This window comes from Solea solea, chromosome 15 (assembly GCF_958295425.1).
Source record: "Solea solea chromosome 15, fSolSol10.1, whole genome shotgun sequence".
NCBI lineage: Eukaryota > Metazoa > Chordata > Actinopteri > Pleuronectiformes > Soleidae > Solea > Solea solea.
In genome coordinates this window covers 22,979,314-23,004,243 of record NC_081148.1, presented here as the reverse complement: position 1 = coordinate 23,004,243, position 24,930 = coordinate 22,979,314, and the positions used below count along the sequence as shown (strand labels likewise).

Genomic DNA, 24,930 nt, shown 5'->3' with positions numbered 1-24,930 from the left:
AATCTAGTATGTCGTCCAAAATGTGACAAGGCATAGTTGTTTAGCTCACTTAGTAGAGCTGCCGCCCCATGGTGAGATTATAGTCCTCACGGCAGGCGGCCCCAGTTCGAATCCCGCATCGGACAGCCCTTTCCTGCATGTCATTTCTCCTCTGTACCACTGCTATACACTGTACTATCAATTAAAGGCATTAAAAAGCCCCAAAAAAATTTACTGTAAGAAAAAAGTCATAGTTTAGCATGTGTTCTAAATTTGGACAAGAAAGTTATAGTTTAGTATGTCGTCAAAAATGTGACAAAAAAGTCATAGGTTAGTATGTCGTCCAAAATGTGACAAAAAAATCATAGGTTAGTATGTCGTCCAAAATGTGACAAAAAAGTCATACTATAGTATGTCGTCCAAAATGTGACAAAAAAGTCATAGGTTAGCATGTTGTCCAAAATGTGACAAAAAAGTCATAGGTTAGTATGTCGTCCTAAATGTGACAAAAAAGTCATATTCTAGTATGTCGTCCAAAATGTGACATGGCATAGTTGTTTAGCTCACTTGGTAGAGCTGCCGCACAATGGTGAGATCATAGTCCTCACGGCAGGCAGCCCCAGTTCGAATCCCGCATCGGACAGCCCTTTCCTGCATGTCATTTCTCCTCTGTACCACTGCCATACACTGTACTATCATTTAAAGGCATTAAAAAACCCCAAAAAAATGTGCTGTAAAAAAAAGTCATAGTTTAGCATGTCTTCTAAATTTGGACAAGAAAGTTATAGTTTAGTATGTCGTCAAAAATGTGACAAAAAAGTCATAGGTTAGTATGTCGTCCAAAATGTGACAAAAAAGTCATAGGTTAGTATGTCGTCCAAAATGTGACAAAAAAGTCATACTATAGTATGTCGTCCAAAATGTGACAAAAAAGTCATAGGTTAGCATGTTGTCCAAAATGTGACAAAAAAGTCATAGGTTAGTATGTCGTCCAAAATGTGACAAAAAAGTCATAGGTTAGTATGTCGTCCAAAATGTGACAAAAAAGTCATAGGTTAGTATGTCGTCCAAAATGTGGCAAAAAAGTCATAGGTTAGTACGTCGTCCAAAATGTGGCAAAAAGTCATAGGTTAGTATGTCGTTAAAAATGTGACAAAAAAGTCATAGGTTAGTATGTCGTTAAAAATGTGACAAAAAAGTCATAGGTTAGTATGTCGTCCAAAATGTGACAAAAAAGTCATAGGTTAGTATTTCGTCCAAAATGTGGAAAAAAGTCATAGGTTAGTATGTCGTCGAAAATGTGACAAAAAAGTCATAGGTTAGTATTTCGTCCAAAATGTGGCAAAAAAGTCATACTATAGTATGTTGTCCAAAATGTGACAAAAAAGTCATAGGTTAGTATGTCGTTCAAAATGTGACAAAAAAGTCATAGGTTAGTATGTCGTCCAAAATGTGACAAAAAAGTCATAGGTTAGTATGTCGTTCAAAATGTGGCAAAAAGTCATAGGTTAGTATGTCGTCCAAAATGTGACAAAAAAGTCATACTATAGTATGTCGTCCAAAATGTGACAAAAGAAGTCATAGGTTAGTATGTCATCCAAAATGTGACAAAAAAGTCATACTATAGTATGTCGTCCAAAATATGACAAAAAAGTCATAGGTTAGTATGTCGTCCAAAATGTGACAAAAAAGTCATAGGTTAGTATGTCGTTCAAAATGTGGCAAAAAGTCATAGGTTAGTATGTCGTCCAAAATGTGACAAAAAAGTCATACTATAGTATGTCGTCCAAAATGTGACAAAAGAAGTCATAGGTTAGTATGTCGTCCAAAATGTGACAAAAAAGTCATACTATAGTATGTCGTCCAAAATATGACAAAAAAGTCATAGGTTAGCATGTTGTCCAAAATGTGACAAAAAAGTCATAGGTTAGTATGTCGTCCAAATTGTGACAAAAAAAGTCATAGGTTAGTATGTCGTCCAAAATGTGACAAAAAAGTCATAGGTTAGTATGTCGTCCAAAATGTGACAAAAAAGTCATAGGTTAGTATGTCGTCCAAAATGTGACAAAAAAGTCATAGGTTTGTATGTCGTTCAAAATGTGACAAAAAAGTCATAGGTTAGTATGTCGTCCAAAATGTGACAAAAAAGTCATAGGTTAGTATGTCGTCCAAAATGTGACAAAAAAGTCATAGGTTAGTATGTCGTCCGAAATTTGACAAAAAAGTCATAGGTTAGTATGTCGTCCAAAATGTGACAAAAAAGTCATAGGTTAGTATGTCCTCCAAAATGTGACAAAAAAGTCATAGGTTAGTATGTGGTCCAAAATGTGACAAAAAAGTCATACTTTAGCATGTCGTCCAAAATGTGACAAAAAAGTCATAGGTTAGTATGTGGTCCTAAATGTGACAAAAAAGTCATACTCTAGTATGTCCTCCAAAATATGACAAGGCATAGTTGTTTAGCTCACTTGGTAGAGCTGCCGCTCCATGGTGAGATTATAGTCCTCACGGCAGGCAGCCCCAGTTCGAATCTCGATCGGACAGCCCTTTCCTGCATGTCATTTCTCCTCTGTACCACTGCCATACACTGTACTATCAATTAAAGGCATTAAAAAGCCCCAAAACAATTTACTGTAAAAAAAAAGTCATAGTTTAGCATGTCTTCTAAATTTGGACAAGAAAGTTATAGTTTAGTAAGTCGTCAAAAATGTGACAAAAAAGTCATAGGTTAGTATGTCGTCCAAAATGTGACAAAAAAGTCATAGGTTAGTATGTCGTCCAAAATGTGACAAAAAAGTCAAAGGTTAGTATGTCATCCAAAATGTTACAAAAAATTCATAGGTTAGTATTTCGTCCAAAATGTGACAAAAAAGTCATAGGTTAGTATGTCGTCCAAAATGTGACAAAAAAGTCATACTATAGTATGTCATCCAAAATGTGACAAAAAAGTCATAGGTTAGTATGTCGTCCAAAATGTGACAAAAAAGTCATACTATATGTCGTCCAAAATGTGACAAAAAAGTCATAGGTTAGTATGTCGTCCAAAATGTGACAAAAAAGTCATAGGTTAGTATGTCGTCCAAAATGTGACAAAAAAGTCATAGGTTAGTATGTCGTTCAAAATGTGACAAAAAGTCATAGGTTAGTATTTCGTCCAAAATGTGGCAAAAAAGTCATAGGTTAGTATGTCGTTAAAAATGTGACAAAAAAGTCATACTATAGTATGTCGTCCAAAATGTGACAAAAAAGTCATAGGTTAGTATGTTGTCCAAAATGTGGCAAAAAAGTCATAGGTTAGTATGTCTTCAAAGATGTGACAAAAAAGTCATACTATAGTATGTCGTCCAAAATGTGACAAAAAAGTCATAGGTTAGTATGTCGTCCAAAATGTGACAAAAAAGTCATAGGTTAGTATGTCGTTCAAAATGTGGCTAAAAGTCATAGGTTAGTATGTCGTCCAAAATGTGACAAAAAAGTCATAGGTTAGTATTTCATCCAAAATGTGGCAAAAAAGTCATAGCTTAGTATGTCGTTAAAAATGTGACAAAAAAGTCATACTATAGTATGTCGTCCAAAATGTGACAAAAAAGTCATAGGTTAGTATGTCGTCCAAAATGTGACAAAAAAGTCATAGGTTAGTATGTCGTCCAAAATGTTGCAAAAAGTCATAGGTTAGTATGTCGTCCAAAATGTGACAAAAAAGTCATAGGTTAGTATTTCGTCCAAAATGTGGCAAAAAAGTCATAGGTTTGTATGTCGTTCAAAATGTGGCAAAAAGTCATAGGTTAGTATGTCGTCCAAAATGTGACAAAAAAGTCATACTATAGTATGTCGTCCAAAATGTGACAAAAGAAGTCATAGGTTAGTATGTCGTCCAAAATGTGACAAAAAAGTCATACTATAGTATGTCGTCCAAAATATGACAAAAAATTCATAGGTTAGCATGTTGTCCAAAATGTGACAAAAAAGTCATAGGTTAGTATGTCGTCTAAATTGTGACAAAAAAGTCATAGGTTAGTATGTCATCCAAAATGTGACAAAAAAGTCATAGGTTAGTATGTCGTCCAAAATGTGACAAAAAAGTCATAGGTTAGTATGTCGTCCAAAATGTGACAAAAAAGTCATAGGTTAGTATGTCGTCCAAAATGTGACAAAAAAGTCATAGGTTAGTATGTCGTCCAAAATGTGACAAAAAAGTCATAGGTTAGTATGTCGTCCAAAATTTGACAAAAAAGTCATAGGTTAGTATGTCTTCCAAAATGTGACAAAAAAGTCATAGGTTAGTATGTTGTCCAAAATGTGACAAAAAAGTCATAGGTTAGTACGTGGTCCAAAATTTGACAAAAAAGTCATAGGTTAGTATGTCGTCCAAAATGTGACAAAAAAGTCATAGGTTAGTATGTCGTCCAAAATGTGACAAAAAAGTCATAGGTTAGTATGTGGTCCAAAATGTGACAAAAAAGTCATACTTTAGCATGTCGTCCAAAATGTGACAAAAAAGTCATAGGTTAGTATGTGGTCCTAAATGTGACAAAAAAGTCATAATCTAGTATGTCCTCCAAAATGTGACAAGGCATAGTTGTTTAGCTCACTTGGTAGAACTGCCGCTCCATGGTGAGGTTATAGTCCTCACGGCAGGCAGCCCCAGTTCGAATCCCGCATCGGACAGCCCTTTCCTGCATGTCATTTCTCCTCTGTACCACTGCCATACACTGTACTATCAATTAAAGGCATTAAAAAGCCCCAAAAAAATTTACTGTAAAAAAAAAGTCATAGTTTAGCATGTCTTCTAAATTTGGACAAGAAAGTTATAGTTTAGTATGTCATCCAAAATGTTACAAAAAGTCATAGGTTAGTATGTCGTCCAAAATGTGACAAAAAAGTCATACTATAGTATGTCATCCAAAATGTGACAAAAAAGTCATAGGTTAGTATGTCGTCCAAAATGTGACAAAAAAGTCATACTATATGTCGTCCAAAATGTGACAAAAAAGTCATACTATATGTCGTCCAAAATGTGACAAAAAAGTCATAGGTTAGTATGTCGTCCAAAATGTGACAAAAAAGTCATAGGTTAGTATGTCGTTCAAAATGTGGCAAAAAGTCATAGGTTAGTATGTCGTCCAAAATGTGACAAAAAAGTCATAGGTTAGTATTTCGTCCAAAATGTGGCAAAAAAGTCATAGGTTAGTATGTCGTCCAAAATGTGACAAAAAAGTCATACTATAGTATGTCGTCCAAAATGTGACAAAAAAGTCATAGGTTAGTATGTTGTCCAAAATGTGGCAAAAAAGTCATAGGTTAGTATGTCGTCAAAGATGTGACAAAAAAGTCATACCATAGTATGTCGTCCAAAATGTGACAAAAAAGTCATAGGTTAGTATGTGGTCCAAAATGTGACAAAAAAGTCATACTTTAGCATGTCGTCCAAAATGTGACAAAAAAGTCATAGGTTAGTATGTGGTCCTAAATGTGACAAAAAAGTCATACTCTAGTATGTCCTCCAAAATGTGACAAGGCATAGTTGTTTAGCTCACTTGGTAGAACTGCCGCTCCATGGTGAGATTATAGTCCTCACGGCAGGCAGCCCCAGTTCGAATCCCCCATCGGACAGCCCTTTCCTGCATGTCATTTCTCCTCTGTACCACTGCCATACACTGTACTATCAATTAAAGGCATTAAAAAGCCCCAAAAAAATTTACTGTAAAAAAAAAGTCATAGTTTAGCATGTCTTCTAAATTTGGACAAGAAAGTTATAGTTTAGTATGTCATCCAAAATGTTACAAAAAAGTCATAGGTTAGTATGTCGTCCAAAATGTAACAAAAAAGTCATAGGTTAGTATGTCGTCCAAAATGTGACAAAAAAGTCATACTATAGTATGTCATCCAAAATGTGACAAAAAAGTCATAGGTTAGTATGTCGTCCAAAATGTGACAAAAAGTCATACCGTATGTCGTCCAAAATGTGACAAAAAAGTCATACTATATGTCGTCCAAAATGTGACAAAAAAGTCATAGGTTAGTATGTCGTCCAAAATGTGACAAAAAAGTCATAGGTTAGTATGTCGTTCAAAATGTGGCAAAAAGTCATAGGTTAGTATGTCGTCCAAAATGTGACAAAAAAGTCATAGGTTAGTATTTCGTCCAAAATGTGGCAAAAAAGTCATAGGTTAGTATGTTGTTAAAAATGTGACAAAAAAGTCATTCTATAGTATGTCGTCCAAAATGTGACAAAAAAGTCATAGGTTAGTATGTTGTCCAAAATGTGGCAAAAAAGTCATAGGTTAGTATGTCGTCAAAGATGTGACAAAAAAGTCATACCATAGTATGTCGTCCAAAATGTGACAAAAAAGTCATAGGTTAGTATGTCGTCCAAAATGTGACAAAAAAGTCATAGGTTAGTATGTCGTTCAAAATGTGGCAAAAAGTCATAGGTTAGTATGTCGTCCAAAATGTGACAAAAAAGTCATAGGTTAGTATTTCGTCCAAAATGTGGCAAAAAAGTCATAGGTTAGTATGTCGTTAAAAATGTGACAAAAAAGTCATACTTTAGTATGTCGTCCAAAATGTGACAAAAAAGTCATAGGTTAGTATGTCGTCCAAAATGTGACAAAAAAGTCATAGGTTAGTATGTCGTCCAAAATGTGGCAAAAAGTCATAGGTTAGTATGTCGTCCAAAATGTGACAAAAAGTCATAGGTTAGTATTTCGTCCAAAATGTGGCAAAAAAGTCATAGGTTTGTATGTCGTTAAAAATGTGACAAAAAAGTCATACTATAGTATGTCGTCCAAAATGTGACAAAAAAGTCATACTATAGTATGTCTTCCAAAATGTGACAAAAAAGTCATAGGTTAGTATGTCGTCAAAAATGTGACAAAAAAGTCATACTATGGTATGTCTTCCAAAATGTGACAAAAAAGTCATAGGTTAGTATGTCGTTCAAAATGTGACAAAAAAGTCATAGGTTAGTATGTCGTCCAAAATGTGACAAAAAAGTCATAGGTTAGTATGTCGTTCAAAATGTGGCAAAAAGTCATAGGTTAGTATGTCGTCCAAAATGTGACAAAAAAGTCATACTTTAGTATGTGGTCCAAAATGTGACAAAAAAGTCATACTTTAGTATGTGGTCCAAAATGTGACAAAAAAGTCATACTTTATTATGTGGTCCAAAATGTGACAAAAAAGTCATACTATAGTATGTCGTCCAAAATGTGACAAAAAAGTCATACTTTAGTATGTCGTCCAAAATGTGACAAAAAAGTCAAATCTTAGCATGTCGTCCAAAATGTGACAAAAAGTCATAGGTTAGTATGTCGTCCAAAATGTGACAAAAAGTCATAGGTTAGTATGTCGTCCAAAATGTGACAAAAAAGTCATAGGTTAGTATGTCGTCCAAAATGTGACAAAAAAGTCATAGGTTAGTATGTCGTTCAAAATGTGGCAAAAAGTCATAGGTTAGTATGTCGTCCAAAATGTGACAAAAAAGTCATAGGTTAGTATTTCGTCCAAAATGTGGCAAAAAAGTCATAGGTTCGTATGTCGTTAAAAATGTGACAAAAAAGTCATACTATAGTATGTCGTCCAAAATGTGACAAAAAAGTCATAGGTTAGTATGTTGTCCAAAATGTGGCAAAAAAGTCATAGGTTAGTATGTCGTCAAAGATGTGACAAAAAAGTCATACTATAGTATGTCGTCCAAAATGTGACAAAAAAGTCATAGGTTAGTATGTCGTTCAAAATGTGGCAAAAAGTCATAGGTTAGTATGTCGTCCAAAATGTGACAAAAAAGTCATAGGTTAGTATTTCGTCCAAAATGTGGCAAAAAAGTCATAGGTTTGTATGTCGTTAAAAATGTGACAAAAAAGTCATACTATAGTATGTCATCCAAAATGTGACAAAAAAGTCATACTATAGTATGTCTTCCAAAATGTGACAAAAAAGTCATAGGTTAGTATGTCGTCAAAAATGTGACAAAAAAGTCATACTATGGTATGTCTTCCAAAATGTGACAAAAAAGTCATAGGTTAGTATGTCGTTCAAAATGTGACAAAAAAGTCATAGGTTAGTATGTCGTCCAAAATGTGACAAAAAAGTCATAGGTTAGTATGTCGTTCAAAATGTGGCAAAAAGTCATAGGTTAGTATGTCGTCCAAAATGTGACAAAAAAGTCATACTTTAGTATGTGGTCCAAAATGTGACAAAAAAGTCATACTTTAGTATGTGGTCCAAAATGTGACAAAAAAGTCATACTTTATTATGTGGTCCAAAATGTGACAAAAAAGTCATACTATAGTATGTCGTCCAAAATGTGACAAAAAAGTCATACTTTAGTATGTCGTCCAAAATGTGACAAAAAAGTCAAATCTTAGCATGTCGTCCAAAATGTGACAAAAAGTCATAGGTTAGTATGTCGTCCAAAATGTGACAAAAAGTCATAGGTTAGTATGTCGTCCAAAATGTGACAAAAAAGTCATAGGTTAGTATGTCGTCCAAAATGTGACAAAAAAGTCATAGGTTAGTATGTCGTTCAAAATGTGGCAAAAAGTCATAGGTTAGTATGTCGTCCAAAATGTGACAAAAAAGTCATAGGTTAGTATTTCGTCCAAAATGTGGCAAAAAAGTCATAGGTTCGTATGTCGTTAAAAATGTGACAAAAAAGTCATACTATAGTATGTCGTCCAAAATGTGACAAAAAAGTCATAGGTTAGTATGTTGTCCAAAATGTGGCAAAAAAGTCATAGGTTAGTATGTCGTCAAAGATGTGACAAAAAAGTCATACTATAGTATGTCGTCCAAAATGTGACAAAAAAGTCATAGGTTAGTATGTCGTTCAAAATGTGGCAAAAAGTCATAGGTTAGTATGTCGTCCAAAATGTGACAAAAAAGTCATAGGTTAGTATTTCGTCCAAAATGTGGCAAAAAAATCATAGGTTAGTATGTCGTTAAAAATGTGACAAAAAAGTCATACTATAGTATGTCGTCCAAAATGTGACAAAAAAGTCATAGGTTAGTATGTCGTCCAAAATGTGACAAAAAAGTCATACTATAGTATGTCTTCGAAAATGTGACAAAAAAGTCATAGGTTAGTATGTAGTCAAAAATGTGACAAAAAAGTCATAGGTTAGTATGTCGTCCAAAATGTGACAAAAAAGTCATAGGTTAGTATGTCGTCCAAAATGTGACAAAAAAGTCATAGGTTAGTATGTCGTCCAAAATGTGGCAAAAAAGTCACATTTTATGTCGTCCAAAATGTGACAAAAAAGTCATAGGTTAGTATGTCGTCCAAAATGTGACAAAAAAGTCATAGGTTAGTATGTCGTTCAAAATGTGACGACAAAAAAGTCATAGGTTAGTATGTCGTCCAAAATGTGACAAAAAAGTCATAGGTTAGTATGTCGTCCAAAATGTGACGACAAAAAAGTCAAAGGTTAGTATGTCGTCCAAAATGTGACAAAAAAGTCATAGGTTAGTATGTCGTTCAAAATGTGACGACAAAAAAGTCATAGGTTAGTATGTCGTCCAAAATGTGACGACAAAAAAGTCAAAGGTTAGTATGTCGTCCAAAATGTGACAAAAAAGTCATAGGTTAGTATGTCGTCCAAAATGTGACGACAAAAAAGTCAAAGGTTAGTATGTCGTCTAAAATGTGACAAAAAAGTCATAGGTTAGTATGTCGTCTAAAATGTGACAAAAAAGTCATAGGTTAGTATGTCGTCCAAAATGTGACGACAAAAAAGTCAAAGGTTAGTATGTCGTCCAAAATGTGACAAAAAAGTCATTTAGTTTGGATAAAAAAAAAAAAAAAACTAACCCGCGCAAATTTAGCACCAAGGTTGGTCTTACTGAAAGTTTTCCAGAGCATTCATGGAGATGCTTCCATAGGTCAAGGTCATAAATGTATGACATTTATTTCCACTAGATGTAGATGCATTGTATCACTGTAGAGAGCGTACAAAGATAAACATCCAAAAAATTAAATAAACACTGGGTGCTGGGCAGGATTAACAAATGATAAAGGGCAGAATGTGTCTGCACACCATCAATAAACTCTTGATTATTGATGAGATGCTGTTTTGGAATCAAATCCTTCTTTAGACAAAGAGAAAAGAAACAAAAACTTTACTTCCTCCATCGAGGTTCTTTAGGAAAGTATTACCTAAAGTATAGTAAGTGTAAATAAAGATATTCTGTATACTGGAAATATAAAGCGTGTTGTAAAAACGTATTCCTGGCCTGAGATCACTCTCCACTGAGTGAGTGAGCGCACCTTAAAGCAGCCTTATTGTATCTTAAGGTGGAAATAAATCAGTTGTAACTGTAATCAGTGAACTCTGTATGACAGCTCTCTAAAGCTCCAGTAAGTCAGTCCAGTTTTAAGTGAGAGTGTGTGAGATACTGACACACACTCAGCTCTGACTGTGTCGTGCACGCCCATGTGCCAAAGAGCCCTCATGAGACAGGGAGGGTGCATCTGAGTGGAAAACATGGCTGCCAGCTGGGGCACGAGGAAAAACAGATTTATTTAGCTATTTCTAATAAAATCTGCATCATCTGGAGTCAATGCTGTAATCTGCTTACTCCTCTGCACCAAAGCTCATAGAGAAAATCAGTGTTTTTTAGCTCACAGTTGATTGATTTTACATCACTGTACACACAAGTTGTTGAGCCACTGCTGCCTTCATCAGTAAGTTCAAATATGTTAGTTTGTGAGGTTGGTTTTTGAAAATCTCCCTTCAGATTTATCTAAGTAACACAAACTCACTAAAAGTGGCAGCAGTAGACCAGCAGCTCCTGTAGTCCTGCGAGCTAAAAACACTGATTTTCTCTATGGACTTTGGTTTGGGAGTGTGTGGGGGGTTAAGAAACTTTCACTTTCCATTCAAAAATGTATGCATAAGGGAGCGATAAAGCTTAGATTTCATTAAGTGATCTCACTCTGTGTACAATCACACTTCAGATAACCCAGAACTATCCATTTAATCCATTAAGACTGTCCTTCTTAATCTAATTAAAGGGTTCCAGCGACCGTGCAGTTTGTGGAATTCTTATTAATGCGTTACACCTGGCATATTAATAACTATTAACACTATCTATCAGAGCTGAGCACGTGTAAAAACCATCACCATGCCAGTCACTCAGCACTTCAGTCAGCAGCTGCCAGACTGGGATTAACATGTAGTTACAGGAATAAAACAAACTGCCCCCATGTGTCTGTCCCACACTCATCATTCCTCTTTTCTTCCCATCAGTTGCGACAGAATCTATAACCACCACGACTAGACTGACTTCCCTGCCTCCAAGTGAGTGTCTCTCTCTCAAGTCTCTGTCTCTCTGTCCCTCTGCTCACTTTAATTACTGTCAGTAAACAACAAAAAAAGAAGACATAATGCAATAATTATAGCCGAGCGTTTCTGAAGGAAGTACCCGGTGACTAACGGCTTCTCCTTGTTTTGCTGTGTGTCTTCTGGTTGCTAGAGGGAACCAGCGGATCCAATCACAGGAATATGTCCAGCGGTGCTGGAGGGCTGGGCCTGGAGAAGAATGTCTTAACCCAGAACAGCAGTGGAACCTATTTCTCCTCCTGTAAGAGCACATTTTCCACCCCCGCGGGGCAAAAAATTAGGGAAGTTGTGCAATTGTGTGTGTTTCGAGACGTCACATGATACGTTTTTAGCGACCTTAAAAAAAAAAAAAAGGATTGCAATTTTTCTTTTTAATCAACTATTTCCGGGTGATTTGTTGTCGTCTTTATGTGACAGCTATTGGTACGAGTTACTTTACAAATTTAGATTTTACTTGCAAAAAGATATCCACATATTTCATGGGTTTGGCAGTGGGTGGTTCTTCCTGGGTCTTAAATTAAAGCAAGATGAATAATTCTGTGGTTTGGACCATGTGACAGTCTAAATTAAATATCTTTGGGTGTTACGCGGAGATGTGGATGCTTGCGGTGTGCACTTCTCATCACTTTACTACATCAGTTAAAGGAAAAATAACGGGCAAATTTAACAATTACCTCATTATAAATGCCAATTATACATTAATATGTGATTAATAACAATGCTATTGTGTATTTTATATGGCTTCTCAAATGCCCCGAAAAAGAAAAACATTAAAAATGACCTTTAAATTTCCTCTTTTGAACCTTTTTATGGCCCTAAAGAGACAGGAAACACTATTCAAAGTATTTAAAACTTGCTGCACCACTGCAGACACTGCAACTGTAAAATGCTGCTTACATATAATCAGATTTACTTTAGGATAAACTTTATTGTGATAGTTCTGTAAGTTTAGGCTCTGACATAGATGTGTGCACACCCTGCACAGAGAACCCACAGGATTTTGGCCAATAAAAGTAAAAATCTTTAATTTACAACATCATGAGAGTATGTTTGCCACTTTATCTTGCTGTTATACATCATTTGTGCAACAGGAAACTGAAATGTTGTGGCTTTGTAAAGTGCACCGAAGTCTGTAGAGATTATCAGTGATTTTAAATACCATTACTAACCCCAATATTAAGTTAAAATATGCTATTTTTTCACTACTTTATTTTAATAGATTTGTGGTTATACATGTATTTCAGGCTAGAACATGAGGATAATTAGTAGTTAGGGATAATTGCTGCTTTCAGGTGGCAGGAAATTCTAAATGAACTTGTTTACTTGTGCCATCCTTTCAGCCTCTGTAGGAGTAAACACCAGCAGCTACAGCTCCTCCTCAGGAGTTTACCTCGCAGGAGACTCCTCGGGGGGAGGCGATGGTCTGGTGGGCGGTTACTTGGACGGGGAAGGGTACGGAAGTGGAGGAGGAGCAGGAGGGGCAGGAGGAGGCGGCGGAGGCGGCGGCGGCTATCTCGTGAGCTCGGTGTCAAAGGTCAGGTCCAGCTCGTCTGGCGGTGGCAGGAGGGTGCAAACTGCCGGCTCATCAGGAGGCCTGTCGCCAGGTTTCCGGGAGAGGAAGATCATATCCAGCCGCTCGGCGGGTTATGATGGTGAGATCCTGTTTGAGACACACGGTTGGCATCAGTGGGTGAAACAAGCAGACAGTTTTTATTTCTGCTTAACTATTGTGCTTTTTTTCTCTCTCTTCTAGGAAGTTCTAGTGCTAATTCCTCCCCTGAATTTACACGCAAAGATTATGGGAACTACTGTAAGTGAGGAGGATTTTTCTAGCTTTATACACTGCAAAAAGCCGCCAAATATTCTTAAATTGATTTAAATGTTCTTGTTTGAAAAGTGGGTTAAAGCACATTTTGCTTGGCTAGAATACTTTAGCTTGTAAATCTGCAGTCACTGTCAGGCTGATGTAATGTGACTTAAAATGAGGAAAAACCGGACAAAACTGGTCAAAGACATTCTATTATTCAAGAAATGTTGACTTAAAATGAGTCTTACTTACTTAATTTGGCTGAATTTAAGATTTCATACCTTAGAATGACTTATATTTGCACAAACACACACATGTTTACACAGAATTCAAAGTGAGGACACGCAGTAGACATACAGTAATACAATCCCTAGCCCCTTACCCTAATTTTAACTAAGTAATCCTTACCCTTATCTTAACCTAAACCCAATTCTAACCCTAACCCTAAAACCAGGTCTTATCTCTGACAAAATGTCCACACAAAGATAGGTTTATACATTTTTTGGACCTCACAAAGATATAAATACAAGTAAAGATATAAATCCAAGTCAGTAAAAGTTGGGGTTTTATTCAAACCATTGTTTTAGCTTGTAATTAAAGCTTAACGTAAGCTGTAATAACTGATTTAGACAAAGCTAGATTAGTTTGGTCTTAAAATAAGTTTAACTTTCTAGTGAAAAACTTGCTTGCCAAGATTATTTTGCTTTTTAGGCCAAAAAATAAGACAAATTTCCTAGAAATTAAGCTTCTTAAAAGCCTGTTTTTGCAGTGTGTCATCAAGATGTGTCTCTATTAATGTTTTTTTTTCATTCTTTCATTCATGTCTTTTCAGGCTCAAGAGGGAGGAGTGAGAGCAGAGGTATTAAGTGACCGTTTCTTCCATTATTCTGCAGCACGTGACCATGAATTGTCCTGGCTTAAACTTTTATTAAAGTGTGTTTCCATTGTATGCATGTGTGTGTGTGTGTGTGGTTTGCTGTGCTGTGCTGTGATTTCTTTTTCCAGAGAGTGAGATCAGAGCCAGATTACAGAGTGCCTCTCCCACTGCCTGCAGATGTAAGATCATTCGCTGCCAGTCATGCAATTTCTCCCAAAGCAACAAAGCATCTTTATTTGAGAGTGTGCATTCAGAGTTTTACTGCAGTGTCCCGTTAGAGCAATGTTTCTCCCCTGAAATACGATACTGTCAAATACTTTGGCTGAGTTTCAGAGTAGGTCACACACGAGACCTTTTTTCCCCCCTCCCACTTCTCTCTTGCTTGTTAATTTTCATGAAAATCACATTTTCTACACACGTGCTTCTCTGCTGACGCAGGAATATTCTGTACATCAGTGAGAGAAAAAAGCAGAGAATTTAAACAGTTGAGGTTTGTTTGCTTATGTGTTCACGTGGTGGTGAAGTTCTGTGGTGGCAACAATGGCACACATGAGTCACAGTTTACAGCACAACGGCCAGTTTGAATCAAAACAGTGGAGGGTTCGAATTTTATAGATGCCGATTGCTCCCCCTGCTGACTCAAGTATAACATTGCTGCTATTTAATCCACATATTTTCAATAGTAATGATTTAGTTAAGTAGTAGTTGTTTTTTTTTAAACATGGTTAACAACTAACATGTGAAGTATTTTTTTTTACTACCTTTTGCTTTTACACTCAAGTATGACCTATATTTCAATTGTACATATCAGTTTTTCTACTTAAACGAAAACAATTATCTTATACTTGATTTATACTTTTTAATTCCAGCTTCATTGGCAACAGAACCCATAAGAAAACTAATTAACTAACTAACTAACTAACTAAGTGCATATTTAAAAGTTCTTTATCAATCTAGGATTGATAAAGAACATGGACAAAAGCACAAATGTGTTATTGTATTTCTCTCGTTCTCTAAAGCAGTATCACTATTTGTTTTATATTTTTAGGTACTACACAAGTTTTAGTTCAGCTATTGTCTTATTGTGTTGGACAAGTTATCTGTAAAATAAATATAACACAGTAAAGAAGTAAATTAGTAATGTCAAATTGCTCAGAATCATATACTAACATAGAGTTATTGCAGTATTACATTTGCAGAGCATTGAGACTGTGTTTGTTTTTGCAGGGACGGAGCTGGACGACGTGAAGAAGCTGCTGAAGGGACGTTCCAGCAGCGTCAGCCCCACTCGCTCCTCCAGTGCCTCCACGACTCTGCCTGTCCCTAAAAAGGCCGGCTCAGAAGTCAGGACCGTCTCTGTGGCCACGCAGTCGGGTACAAAGTCACACATGCACAGACTTTACGTCTCCCTTCCAGGGATTTATGGTTTAACATGTCCTCAGTGTCTGACAGAGAGATCCTAGTTACAGAACATTTCAAATCCTGAAACACAACCTCTTAATCTGTACAAATAATACAGTATATTTTTGGAATTATACACAAGAAACACATGAAAATGTGTTTCATTGATTTAAGGATACAACTATAATTTCGACTCTAATTTTGACCCTCAATTAAAGAAGTTTTGTCAGTTAAATTTTGATTAATGTCGTCAGAATCTGTTTTATTGCCATGTACAGTAAGTACTAACATACATGGAATTTTCTTTTGCGTATTTGTGCAGCTCAAGCACAGATAAAGCAGATTAATTAAAGAAAAGAAAAGCAGATACTGTACAAGAAGTAACAAAACAGACAATACTATATAAAGATTATGCTTAAATATATAAAAATAAGAGTACAATACACACATCTTTGCAGGATATTAATATTTGGATATACTGTATGTTTTAGGATATGCCAAATAAGGTGTGTAAGGTATATTTATTTTATTAATTGTATTTTTGTGTGTTTTCTTCTGTTTCCTGCAGTCTCAACAGCATTTGACGCTGGAGGCAGATCAGGTGCATTCAACGCCGTCGGTGCGTCGGGCCTGTACGAAAACGGCCTGACAAATGGGCAGAAATCAGGCCAATACGATGTCACTCTGATATCGAGCCAGTATGGCACTGGTGTGAAAGCAGGACAGTACGATACTGGTGTCAAATCTGGCCAGTACGATGTCACTGTGAAATCAGGACAATATGATAGTGGAGTTAGTGGCTTAAAATTGGCCCAGTATGACAACTCCAGCATGAGATCAGGCCAGTACGACACCGGCACACGATCAGCGCAGTACGACACCGGCACACGATCAGCGCAGTATGACACCGGCACACGATCAGCGCAGTATGACACCGGCACACGATCGGGCCATTACGACCTGGTGGACGCCGTGCTTCCAACTTTCACCTGGTCCACCACCACGCTGCCCTCCGCCTCTGCCACGGCAGTCGCAGGCGGCACCAGCAGCAGCTACACGTACCAGGTCAGCAACAACAGAGCGGGAGGAGCCGCACCACTCAGCCCCACCTCACCCTCGTCCCTGTCAGGTGAGACCATTTAATGTTAGGCAAAAAAAAAAACCCACAGCAAAACACAAACAAACACCTAAAATTAGACATTTTTTGAAATAAGATTTGTGTCCTTGGGTTTCAGATTAGATAGATTAGATTAGATTAGATATAAAATATGTTCCCTGTTGTTTATCAGTGTGAACCAAATGCAACATTTTAAACTGCATTAATTATAGTTGTTATTTACACCAAACCAGTGTCATTCTTGCTGTTTTTTTAACATTAGATGACAGTGAAATGACAAAAGTGGCCAAGGATTAATTTTCACATGAAGCATTAAGTGTGGTGATACTGAACTTGAGTTAATGTAAAACAGTTTAATGATGTTTTTTTTTTAAAACTTAGAACAGATATACATATTTGCACTGAAGAACAAATCAACTCCAAAATAAATCCATATAATTTAAGATAAACACAATTTACATATCTAAGTATAGCCTAAGATATCTAGGTTTCTTTTAATATGTTAAGAATGTTTTTTTAAAAACATCATTGATGATTCCAATTCATATTTCAATGATCACAGAATTTGACAAACTTAAAACACTACTGTAGAGCATTTTTTTTGATTTTCTATAGATTTATTTGGTTTTTGTTATGTTGTCAATATGTGATTGACTCTATTTTTATATCATTGTAGCATTTTCTTTTAATTGTATCATTTAAACTCAGATTGTGCATCTGTGTTCACAGTTTACGGCTTTCAGAATAATCTGGCGCCCACATCTGCCAGTGTTCTCACCACCAGTGGAGCCAACGTCAGCGCTAACGTAGGAGGTACGGGAGCATTTTGACACTAAAGTAGAAATATCATAAGTATAAAACGGTGGTCTCCTCCTTAAATGACCATGTTTTGGTTATAGGTTATGGTGTTCAGAAAAACGTGTCGATCGGAGGTGGTGGTGTCAGCTCTGGGGTGTCTACAGGTAAAGTTCATTATCTGAGAAAAAGTTTCCACACTGATTGTGATTCCTGCCTTTTCATTGTTGTTTTGTTGTTGTTGTCGTCGTCAGCAGCTACCAGATCTCAAACTGAAGACGTGTATAAGAACAAGTACTTGATCTGCGAGAAGGAGAACGTTTCAGCCAAGAGGGAAGCAGAGTTGCTTATTTTGGCCAAAGACAGTGGGAAGCTGTTCACCACCAGTGGCAGCACTGTTCAAATAGGAGGAGGTGAGTCAGACACTCACTGCCCCCTACTGGAGAAACACTATAATTGGGTTTTCCCAACTCAGTCATGATGATTCAACTTGTTTTTTTTTCCCCCCATGTATATTTTAAATTAGAGGGTTTTTTTTAAACACACTTTTTAAAGTACACTATAAAAAATATGTACTTTTTGTATAGTGGAGTCTAGCAACTCCAATAATAAACCAGTTAAATGCACTTGATATAATTTAGATCTTTATAATTTAATGACTTTGACTTTAATTTTTTGTGTGCACCACTGATTTAGGATACAGGCATTGGCCATTCCTCCTCCTGTATGTGAACTATAGATTTCTTTGCTTTTTTATTTCTTTGCTTTAAGTAATAAAAACAAGGAAAATCTATATTAGTGACTAACGTCTTGATCCAGAACTGTAAATGTCAGAAAAGGCTGGGGAAAAAAAAAAAATCAACATTATTCCTGTGTGAAGTTTACATACTTTGTTTTTATTGTTGTTGAAATGTCAAAAACAATAGAAAAAACAAATATAATAGATAGAAAGGGAACAATATCACTTGCACCCATTAAAATAATAATAAATAGGTAAATAAAAGACTAAATCAACTGGGATTAAAAATCAAAGTGCATGAATTCTACAATGTACACCTTTTGTATATAAATTACATTTTTATTTTAAATTTACTTGAGCAATCCTTGCTTGTTTTCCAGGGTCTGTGTCTGGAGATTCCATAAAGAAAGAGAAGATCATCTCGAGCTACAGTGAGACGGCTCCACTGAAGACAGAGGGGGGCTACTGTGAGTGATCAATAAAAACATCAACAAGATATTCTTTTACATTTTAAATAAAGAAGAAATAGTCATGTTTATTTGTTGTTGTTGTTTTTCCCCACAGATGGATCATCTGGAGTCGTAATGAAAGACAAAGCCACATATGCAGGTAGTAAAACAATTTTATATCTTATTTATTATTTGTCACTTATCGTATTCCACTGCTGCTGTGTCAGTTTATCTCACCTCATGTCATCTTTTGTTGAGGAATCTCACGATGTTGTTCTCCCCCTCTGTCGGCAGAGATTCACAGAGACAGCGGCATCTTCGGAGGAGGAGGATTCTGCTGCTGCTCCGACGCTTGTTGCTCCTGGTGGAAGTGGCTGCTGGGCCTTCTGCTCCTCTCCCTCCTCCTGCTGGGTCTCCTGTTCGGTCTCATCGCACTGGGTATGTATCACATAATATTATGCAAAAATATGACATGTAAACATGTGGGAATGTGCAGATACTTGCATATGTTTCTTCCAGGATCAGGTAAGTGACAGACGAGTCCTCCATTTCTTGCAATCTGCAGTCTCACCACTAGATGTCACTTATATTTAGTAAGTTGTAGAGTGTGATGACCACAGACAGTTGCTGAATTTTCTCCTGTGATTAACCAGGATGTCGTGTCGTGGGAGGGAAAACATTGTCCAAGATTTACAGTAACTTGGACATCATTCTTTTTTTTTTTTCTGTCAGCACCGTCAGAGATTCCAGTGCGGTGAGACAGGGAGCAATGAAATAAATCTCATTCACGAGTCATTCTTGGAAATGTGGTGGCTGGGGAGTGACTCTATTTGAACCAATAAAAAGTCAGCTTCAGGTTTTACAGGCTAGTGAGCATTATTTCACTGTGCTGCTAAAAGCTGTGGAAGAGTAAATGCACGACTCTACCTAGAGATTTGTTTTTTGGGTGCTGTCCTGCTTTCACAAAGTCAGTTTTGCACTCATTGTCAGTGGAGCAGCTCCAAAAAAAATGTTGATCTGGATTATAATCCAGACCAAAAAGTGACACAATTGAGGAATAACCTTATTAAACTTGTACAGGAACATGAATTTCCCCCTCTGAGAAAATAAAGTACTTCTGATTTGGTCTCCTTAAGTCCAGTATGGTTTACAAATGCTGAATGTTCTTTTCTTCTCAGCTGAGGACGTGAGGAAGCTGAAGAATCGAGTGGCCACCCTGGAGGCCGAGTCCTCTGTGGCTAATGCTCATACCAGTCGACTGTCAGGTTCTTCCACTAACATTCACCTTGGAGGTGGAGGTGCAGGTGCAGGAACTTCTTCTCACACTGACAACACAATACTCCTGGGTGGTGGAGGTGGAGGCTCAAGTACCGGCACTAAAATCGGAATATCTGCTGGGGCTGCCGGTTCCGCGGGTGGCAGCAGCAATGACATCGGTGCTGGAGGGACCTTGGGTATGGCTGGTGGAGTAGATGGAGCAGGTGGAACAGGTGGAGCCAGGGGTACTGGTGTTGTCACTGGTGCTGGTACTGGTTCTTCCTCTGGTGCCGGTACTGGTGTTCTCGCCGGTGCTGGTACTGGTGGTTCCAGCAGTTCTGGCACCCGTATTTCCAGTGGCACCAGTGTTTCTAGTGGCACCAGAGTTTCCAGTGGCACCAGTGTTTCCAGGGCTGGAGAAGCTGGCGCTGGCACTGGCTTTGCTGGTGGCACCAGTGGGACTGGTTTCAGTGGCGGCGCTGGCAGTTCTGGTACCACCGCCGGTTTTGGCGGCAGCACCTTTGTGTTCAATGGAGGACAAATCGACGCTGCTACTCTTCAGCTGATGGTCCAGCACATGCTCAGATCGGAAATGCAGTCTCAGGCATTCAGAGGTACCACACACACACGAAATGTGCACTATACATGTAAATACACTGATTGACTGATGGATAGTGACGACACTCAAGTGACAACAAATGCATTCGCTAGCCCTTTACCCTAACCATAACTAAATGCCCTAAAAACCCCAACCCTATACCTAACTCTAACCCTACCCCCCACCATTCTACACTGAAATCCCTTTTAATTTCAATTTATTTACTTACTACCTTTTTTTAGTACTATTTAATCTCCAGTGTGTTCCCTTGCGGCTGTTGAGCGTTCCACGATGATGTTTCCTCACTTCACTTCTCTTCTTTACTTCTTTTTCTCATTTCTTCACATCCCCATTACTCTTTATTACATAATACCAGCCATATGTCGGCTGAGATGGTTGTTGGGTTGTTTTCCTTGAACATGTTTTTATCCTGTGAAGCACTTTTTAGTTGTGAGGACCAGCAAAAATGTCCTCAATTCCTATGGTTTACATGATTTTGGGCTTCACAAAGAGATGTATATATGTACAAACACACATAAATTCACTAAACTGTTTATTTCTTTCTGTCTCAGCTATTTTAGCATCCTCAGTCCATACAGAGCGAGGACTTCCTGGACCTAAAGGTTAAATTATTCAACATTTTTCAAAAATTTTCATGTATTTGGCTGTTATTAACTCAAGTTTTATTGATATGACTGAATAAATGTTTGTTTCACCTGTCACAGGTGATCCTGGTTACCCCGGAAGTCCGGGTCCTCCAGGAACGTTGGGACATGCAGGTCCTGAAGGTCCTAAAGGGCAGAAAGGAAGCCAGGGTACTGATTTAGTTCAAAAAAAATAATGCACATTAAACACTGTTAACTTTGTATTAAGGGAGTATCTGTGTGTGTGTGTGTGTGTGTGTATGATACGTCTCATCAGGTGACCATGGGCTGGAGGGGCCACCGGGTATCAGAGGTCGTGAAGGTCAAGCGGGTCTTAGGGGCGAGCCAGGTCCTCCAGGCCATGGAGTTAAGGGTGACAGAGGTACGACTCAGCAGAATCACAGCAGCAGTGACAGAGTTTAAATTGACTCAAAAGCAACAAGTCATGACAGGATGTGATGTGTTTGGTTAACGCAGGAGCTCCTGGAGATCCTGGACCTGTCGGCCTGGCCGGAGCAAAAGGTGAGATCACAGAACATGTAACAAAATAAAAATATCCAATTGTCTAGAAATAAGTGCAGTATTCCACATGACACCAGGTAGCACTGAGTTAGTGATTTCCCATTTTCATCATGTATGAGCTGTAATTTAGTAATAATTACAAAGTAATTTCACAAAAAATATAAATTATAAAGTAACAATGCAATATATCATTTTATAAACATATTCAAATTATGTTTTAATAAAACAATATATGCAAAAAAAAATCAAGAAAAAGGGTTTCACTGTTGATGTTCAACAATTATATCAAATGATGTGGATGCTGTAACACATTATATGAAAGTATTAGCTTGCATGCTTAGTATCAGTATGTTGTCTCTTAATTGGTCAGTGTATTCCTGGTTTTACTCTACACTCTGCTCATTTTTCCCTTTAAAATGACACATTTTAGTGCGATTATTAGACTGAATTATAATTTTTGGTCTAATATATCTTCGCTCCAGGTGCAGCAGGAGTTTCCGGGGCCCCAGGTCAGTTTCTCTCTATGTTGTCATTGATGTATTTATTGATATTATGTGACTAAAGCACAGACGGCAGTATAAAAATGACTATTATCAGTGCCTTGACTTCACCTCTGACCTTCTGCATGAACCGTTTGTCGGCAGGTCAACCAGGTTCTCAGGGTTTCCGTGGCGAGGCAGGGCCACCGGGTCCTAAAGGTATGTTACATCATCCACTCTGTTTGCCCTTTTTTTAAACACATTGAAAAACACAGTTAATTTACTTTAATGTTTGTTGTCATACTCTGCAGGAGACAGAGGGCTTCCAGGATTTCAAGGACTTAAAGGTTTGTTGGCACCTGATGTGTTTGTTGTTTTTTTTTATTAAAGGGGACATATTATGCTAAATAAACTTTTTAACCATTTCAATACTTATATTTGGGACTCTGGAGGCCCTACCAGTCGCCAAAGTGTGGAAAAAGAATACTCAGTCATGTTTTCGTGGTCCTCCTTAGTGTAAGTTTAGGCGATAAAACATGCGATGTTGAATTCCCTGCGCTTATGACGGCAGCATGCGCATTTCACCGCGAATGTTACCACCCCACCAATAAGTTTTTCACCGACATACAAACACACACATTTTTAAGAAAAGGTCACATAGAGCTCATAACTGACCATTCTGACACGTCCTAATTTAAAATATTTGTTCAGTACGTCCTCCATGACCGGAGCACAGACTCAGTCTGATACAGTCACATACAGCGGCAGTTTATGCAGCTCGCCGCTCGCGGTGGCAATCATCGGTGCTGTCCCTAAGTGTTTTTAACTGATTTACAGTTCGGCACTGTTCGGCTTGATCCTTGTGTCGGACGTCTCTTCCTGTGACGGCACGCTGCCATGTTGATATTGTCAAAGAACTAGTGGAGGGAGGGGGAGAGGAATGGAGCGGAGGGAACAGGAGCTGAGCGAGTGAGCGCAGTAAAAAGGACAAATCAGAAACCCCCTGGAAGAAGTGGGTGTGTGTTTGCCTGTGTCTCATTTGCATATAAAGGGACCATGCAGAAAACCGAGCGTTCTGAAAGGGGCGGTTTTGGCAGGGTTATTGAACTGCTATGGTGCTTCATCCTTATGGTATTTTGACCAAAGCATGTCACAGACATGTTCATTAGGACACCAGGGAACTATTTTAACTTGGGGAAATACGGTATAATATGTCTCCTTTAATATAACATCCTTACTTGTTGATTTCAGGCGACACTGGTGACAAAGGTGTCAGAGGAATGCAAGGTCAGTGGGTTTGTCTTTGTTTGGCACATTACATATTGTTATATTATAGACTATTTGAATTTTTTTTTAATTCTGCCATTTCACTTGTCAGGTGATCCTGGTTTACCTGGCACGCCTGGATCGGCTGGAGAGAAAGGATCCAAAGGGTCAGCAGGTGAGTACACTGGACCTCAAACCTCACACAGTGAATAAAAATTAAAAATAAACTTCTCAACTAAATCTTAAATCTTCTCATGTTATTTCATTTACTGCAAGACAACAATTTCCACCCAGGGTTTGCAGTCACCAAATGAATGTAGAGATTTATGTGAATAAACTTTAAATCTCTTATAAATGTCTGCTTTATCTATTCAAAATAATATCAGGTGTGACAAAAATGGCAGTAAAGCTCTTGTCATGGCTGATGTTGAGAATTGGGTTCAATAGGTTTGTGAGTTTTGTAAACACAGCTGAAAGCAAACAGATTTTTTTTAATGTGGCACATCCACAAGGGGGCAGAAGAGGCAGAAGGCATCTGTCAGAAGAAATACTCTGCCTCAGACACATCTACAATTCTTTACTGTATATCAAATAATAATCATTTTCTTTCCTGCTTTTTGTCCTCAGGTCTGCCTGGACAAGATGGTACAAAAGGATCAAGAGGTACATTATTGTAAAATTATGTATTATTGTAGTATTACTCTTGTTTTAATGCTGAAAATGCCCAAAAAACCAACATGAATCTTCAACCAAATTATAATTTAATTAAATTGAATTGAATTTTCCTACCTACAGGTGACCAAGGACCTGCTGGACCACCTGGACTACGAGGTCCTGCTGGGCCTCCAGGAGATGCTGGACTTCCAGGTAAAGTCAACACTGATTTGTGTTTCATGAGCCACAAAATATGAACTATAATTAACTCAATCACCATTTTACCCCTGCAGGAGGACATGGGCTTCAAGGACCACCAGGTTTGACATACACTATATTTTTTATGATGAATTCTGAGGTGTAGCAGCTCTTACCAACATCTTAACTTGCTTTATTTGAATTAATGCTCTCCAAACTAAACTGGACTCTTTTGTTTCCTTTAGGGATACCAGGAAATCCAGGACAACCTGGAGCCAAGGGTAAAGTTGCTTTTAGCCTTGGCCTTGGAAAATCTTATGCAGCTTCAATGTTCTTGTGCTTATTATAAAATGTCCCTCTGTTAATTTTAAGGTGAAACTGGTCAACCTGGAAGAATCATCAATGCAGGTAAAACTAAATGATAAGAGTTGAATTGTAGACCCCTTACAGGTTTGAATAAAATCCAAGGATATCTGACTGTCACCTCTTATTTTCAGCTGGTTCCAGCTCTGTTGGCATCCCAGGACCACCGGGACCTTCTGGCCCTCCTGGTCCTGCAGGACCTCCTGGATTATCAGGTCTGAAACTTAACAACACAGAAAGTAGTCATCTGATGTCATTCTGCATATCCTGCGTCGTAGTCCCAAATAATCACAATAGTGACTGAGGCAGTGGTTTCCCAAACTTCCCAAACACTACCAATAATATATTTGCTTATCGTGATTTGATTCTTCATCTGTTGTGTTGCTCAGGTCCCATTGGTCCTGCTGGTTTGCCTGGTCAGCCTGGTACGTCTAAGTGCTTTT

At 37.7% G+C, this 24,930-nt stretch overlaps 1 protein-coding gene across 4 annotated transcripts in view; it reads left to right on the top strand.

Moving 5' to 3' along the window:
- LOC131474195 (collagen alpha-1(XVII) chain-like) overlaps positions 1 to 24,930 on the top strand; it is a 44,672-nt gene that overhangs the window by 12,744 nt on the left and 6,998 nt on the right. For 2 of the 4 annotated variants that reach the window (XM_058651948.1, XM_058651949.1), the window contains exons 3-33: positions 11,229 to 11,279; positions 11,455 to 11,562; positions 12,662 to 12,973; positions 13,075 to 13,131; positions 13,961 to 13,987; positions 14,134 to 14,184; positions 15,233 to 15,379; positions 15,975 to 16,535; positions 17,253 to 17,336; positions 17,423 to 17,485; positions 17,573 to 17,731; positions 18,438 to 18,524; positions 18,622 to 18,666; positions 18,801 to 18,944; positions 19,685 to 20,377; positions 20,934 to 20,984; positions 21,087 to 21,176; positions 21,283 to 21,387; positions 21,483 to 21,527; positions 22,010 to 22,036; positions 22,172 to 22,225; positions 22,318 to 22,353; positions 23,258 to 23,293; positions 23,385 to 23,447; positions 23,900 to 23,935; positions 24,068 to 24,139; positions 24,220 to 24,246; positions 24,370 to 24,405; positions 24,497 to 24,532; positions 24,622 to 24,702; positions 24,877 to 24,912. In XM_058651948.1, coding sequence (XP_058507931.1) covers positions 11,229 to 11,279; positions 11,455 to 11,562; positions 12,662 to 12,973; positions 13,075 to 13,131; positions 13,961 to 13,987; positions 14,134 to 14,184; positions 15,233 to 15,379; positions 15,975 to 16,535; positions 17,253 to 17,336; positions 17,423 to 17,485; positions 17,573 to 17,731; positions 18,438 to 18,524; positions 18,622 to 18,666; positions 18,801 to 18,944; positions 19,685 to 20,377; positions 20,934 to 20,984; positions 21,087 to 21,176; positions 21,283 to 21,387; positions 21,483 to 21,527; positions 22,010 to 22,036; positions 22,172 to 22,225; positions 22,318 to 22,353; positions 23,258 to 23,293; positions 23,385 to 23,447; positions 23,900 to 23,935; positions 24,068 to 24,139; positions 24,220 to 24,246; positions 24,370 to 24,405; positions 24,497 to 24,532; positions 24,622 to 24,702; positions 24,877 to 24,912 — 3,420 coding nt within the window. The remainder of the gene's footprint in view (positions 1 to 11,228; positions 11,280 to 11,454; positions 11,563 to 12,661; positions 12,974 to 13,074; positions 13,132 to 13,960; positions 13,988 to 14,133; positions 14,185 to 15,232; positions 15,380 to 15,974; positions 16,536 to 17,252; positions 17,337 to 17,422; positions 17,486 to 17,572; positions 17,732 to 18,437; positions 18,525 to 18,621; positions 18,667 to 18,800; positions 18,945 to 19,684; positions 20,378 to 20,933; positions 20,985 to 21,086; positions 21,177 to 21,282; positions 21,388 to 21,482; positions 21,528 to 22,009; positions 22,037 to 22,171; positions 22,226 to 22,317; positions 22,354 to 23,257; positions 23,294 to 23,384; positions 23,448 to 23,899; positions 23,936 to 24,067; positions 24,140 to 24,219; positions 24,247 to 24,369; positions 24,406 to 24,496; positions 24,533 to 24,621; positions 24,703 to 24,876; positions 24,913 to 24,930) is intronic. The other 2 variants (XM_058651950.1, XM_058651951.1) reach the window with 2 other exon arrangements.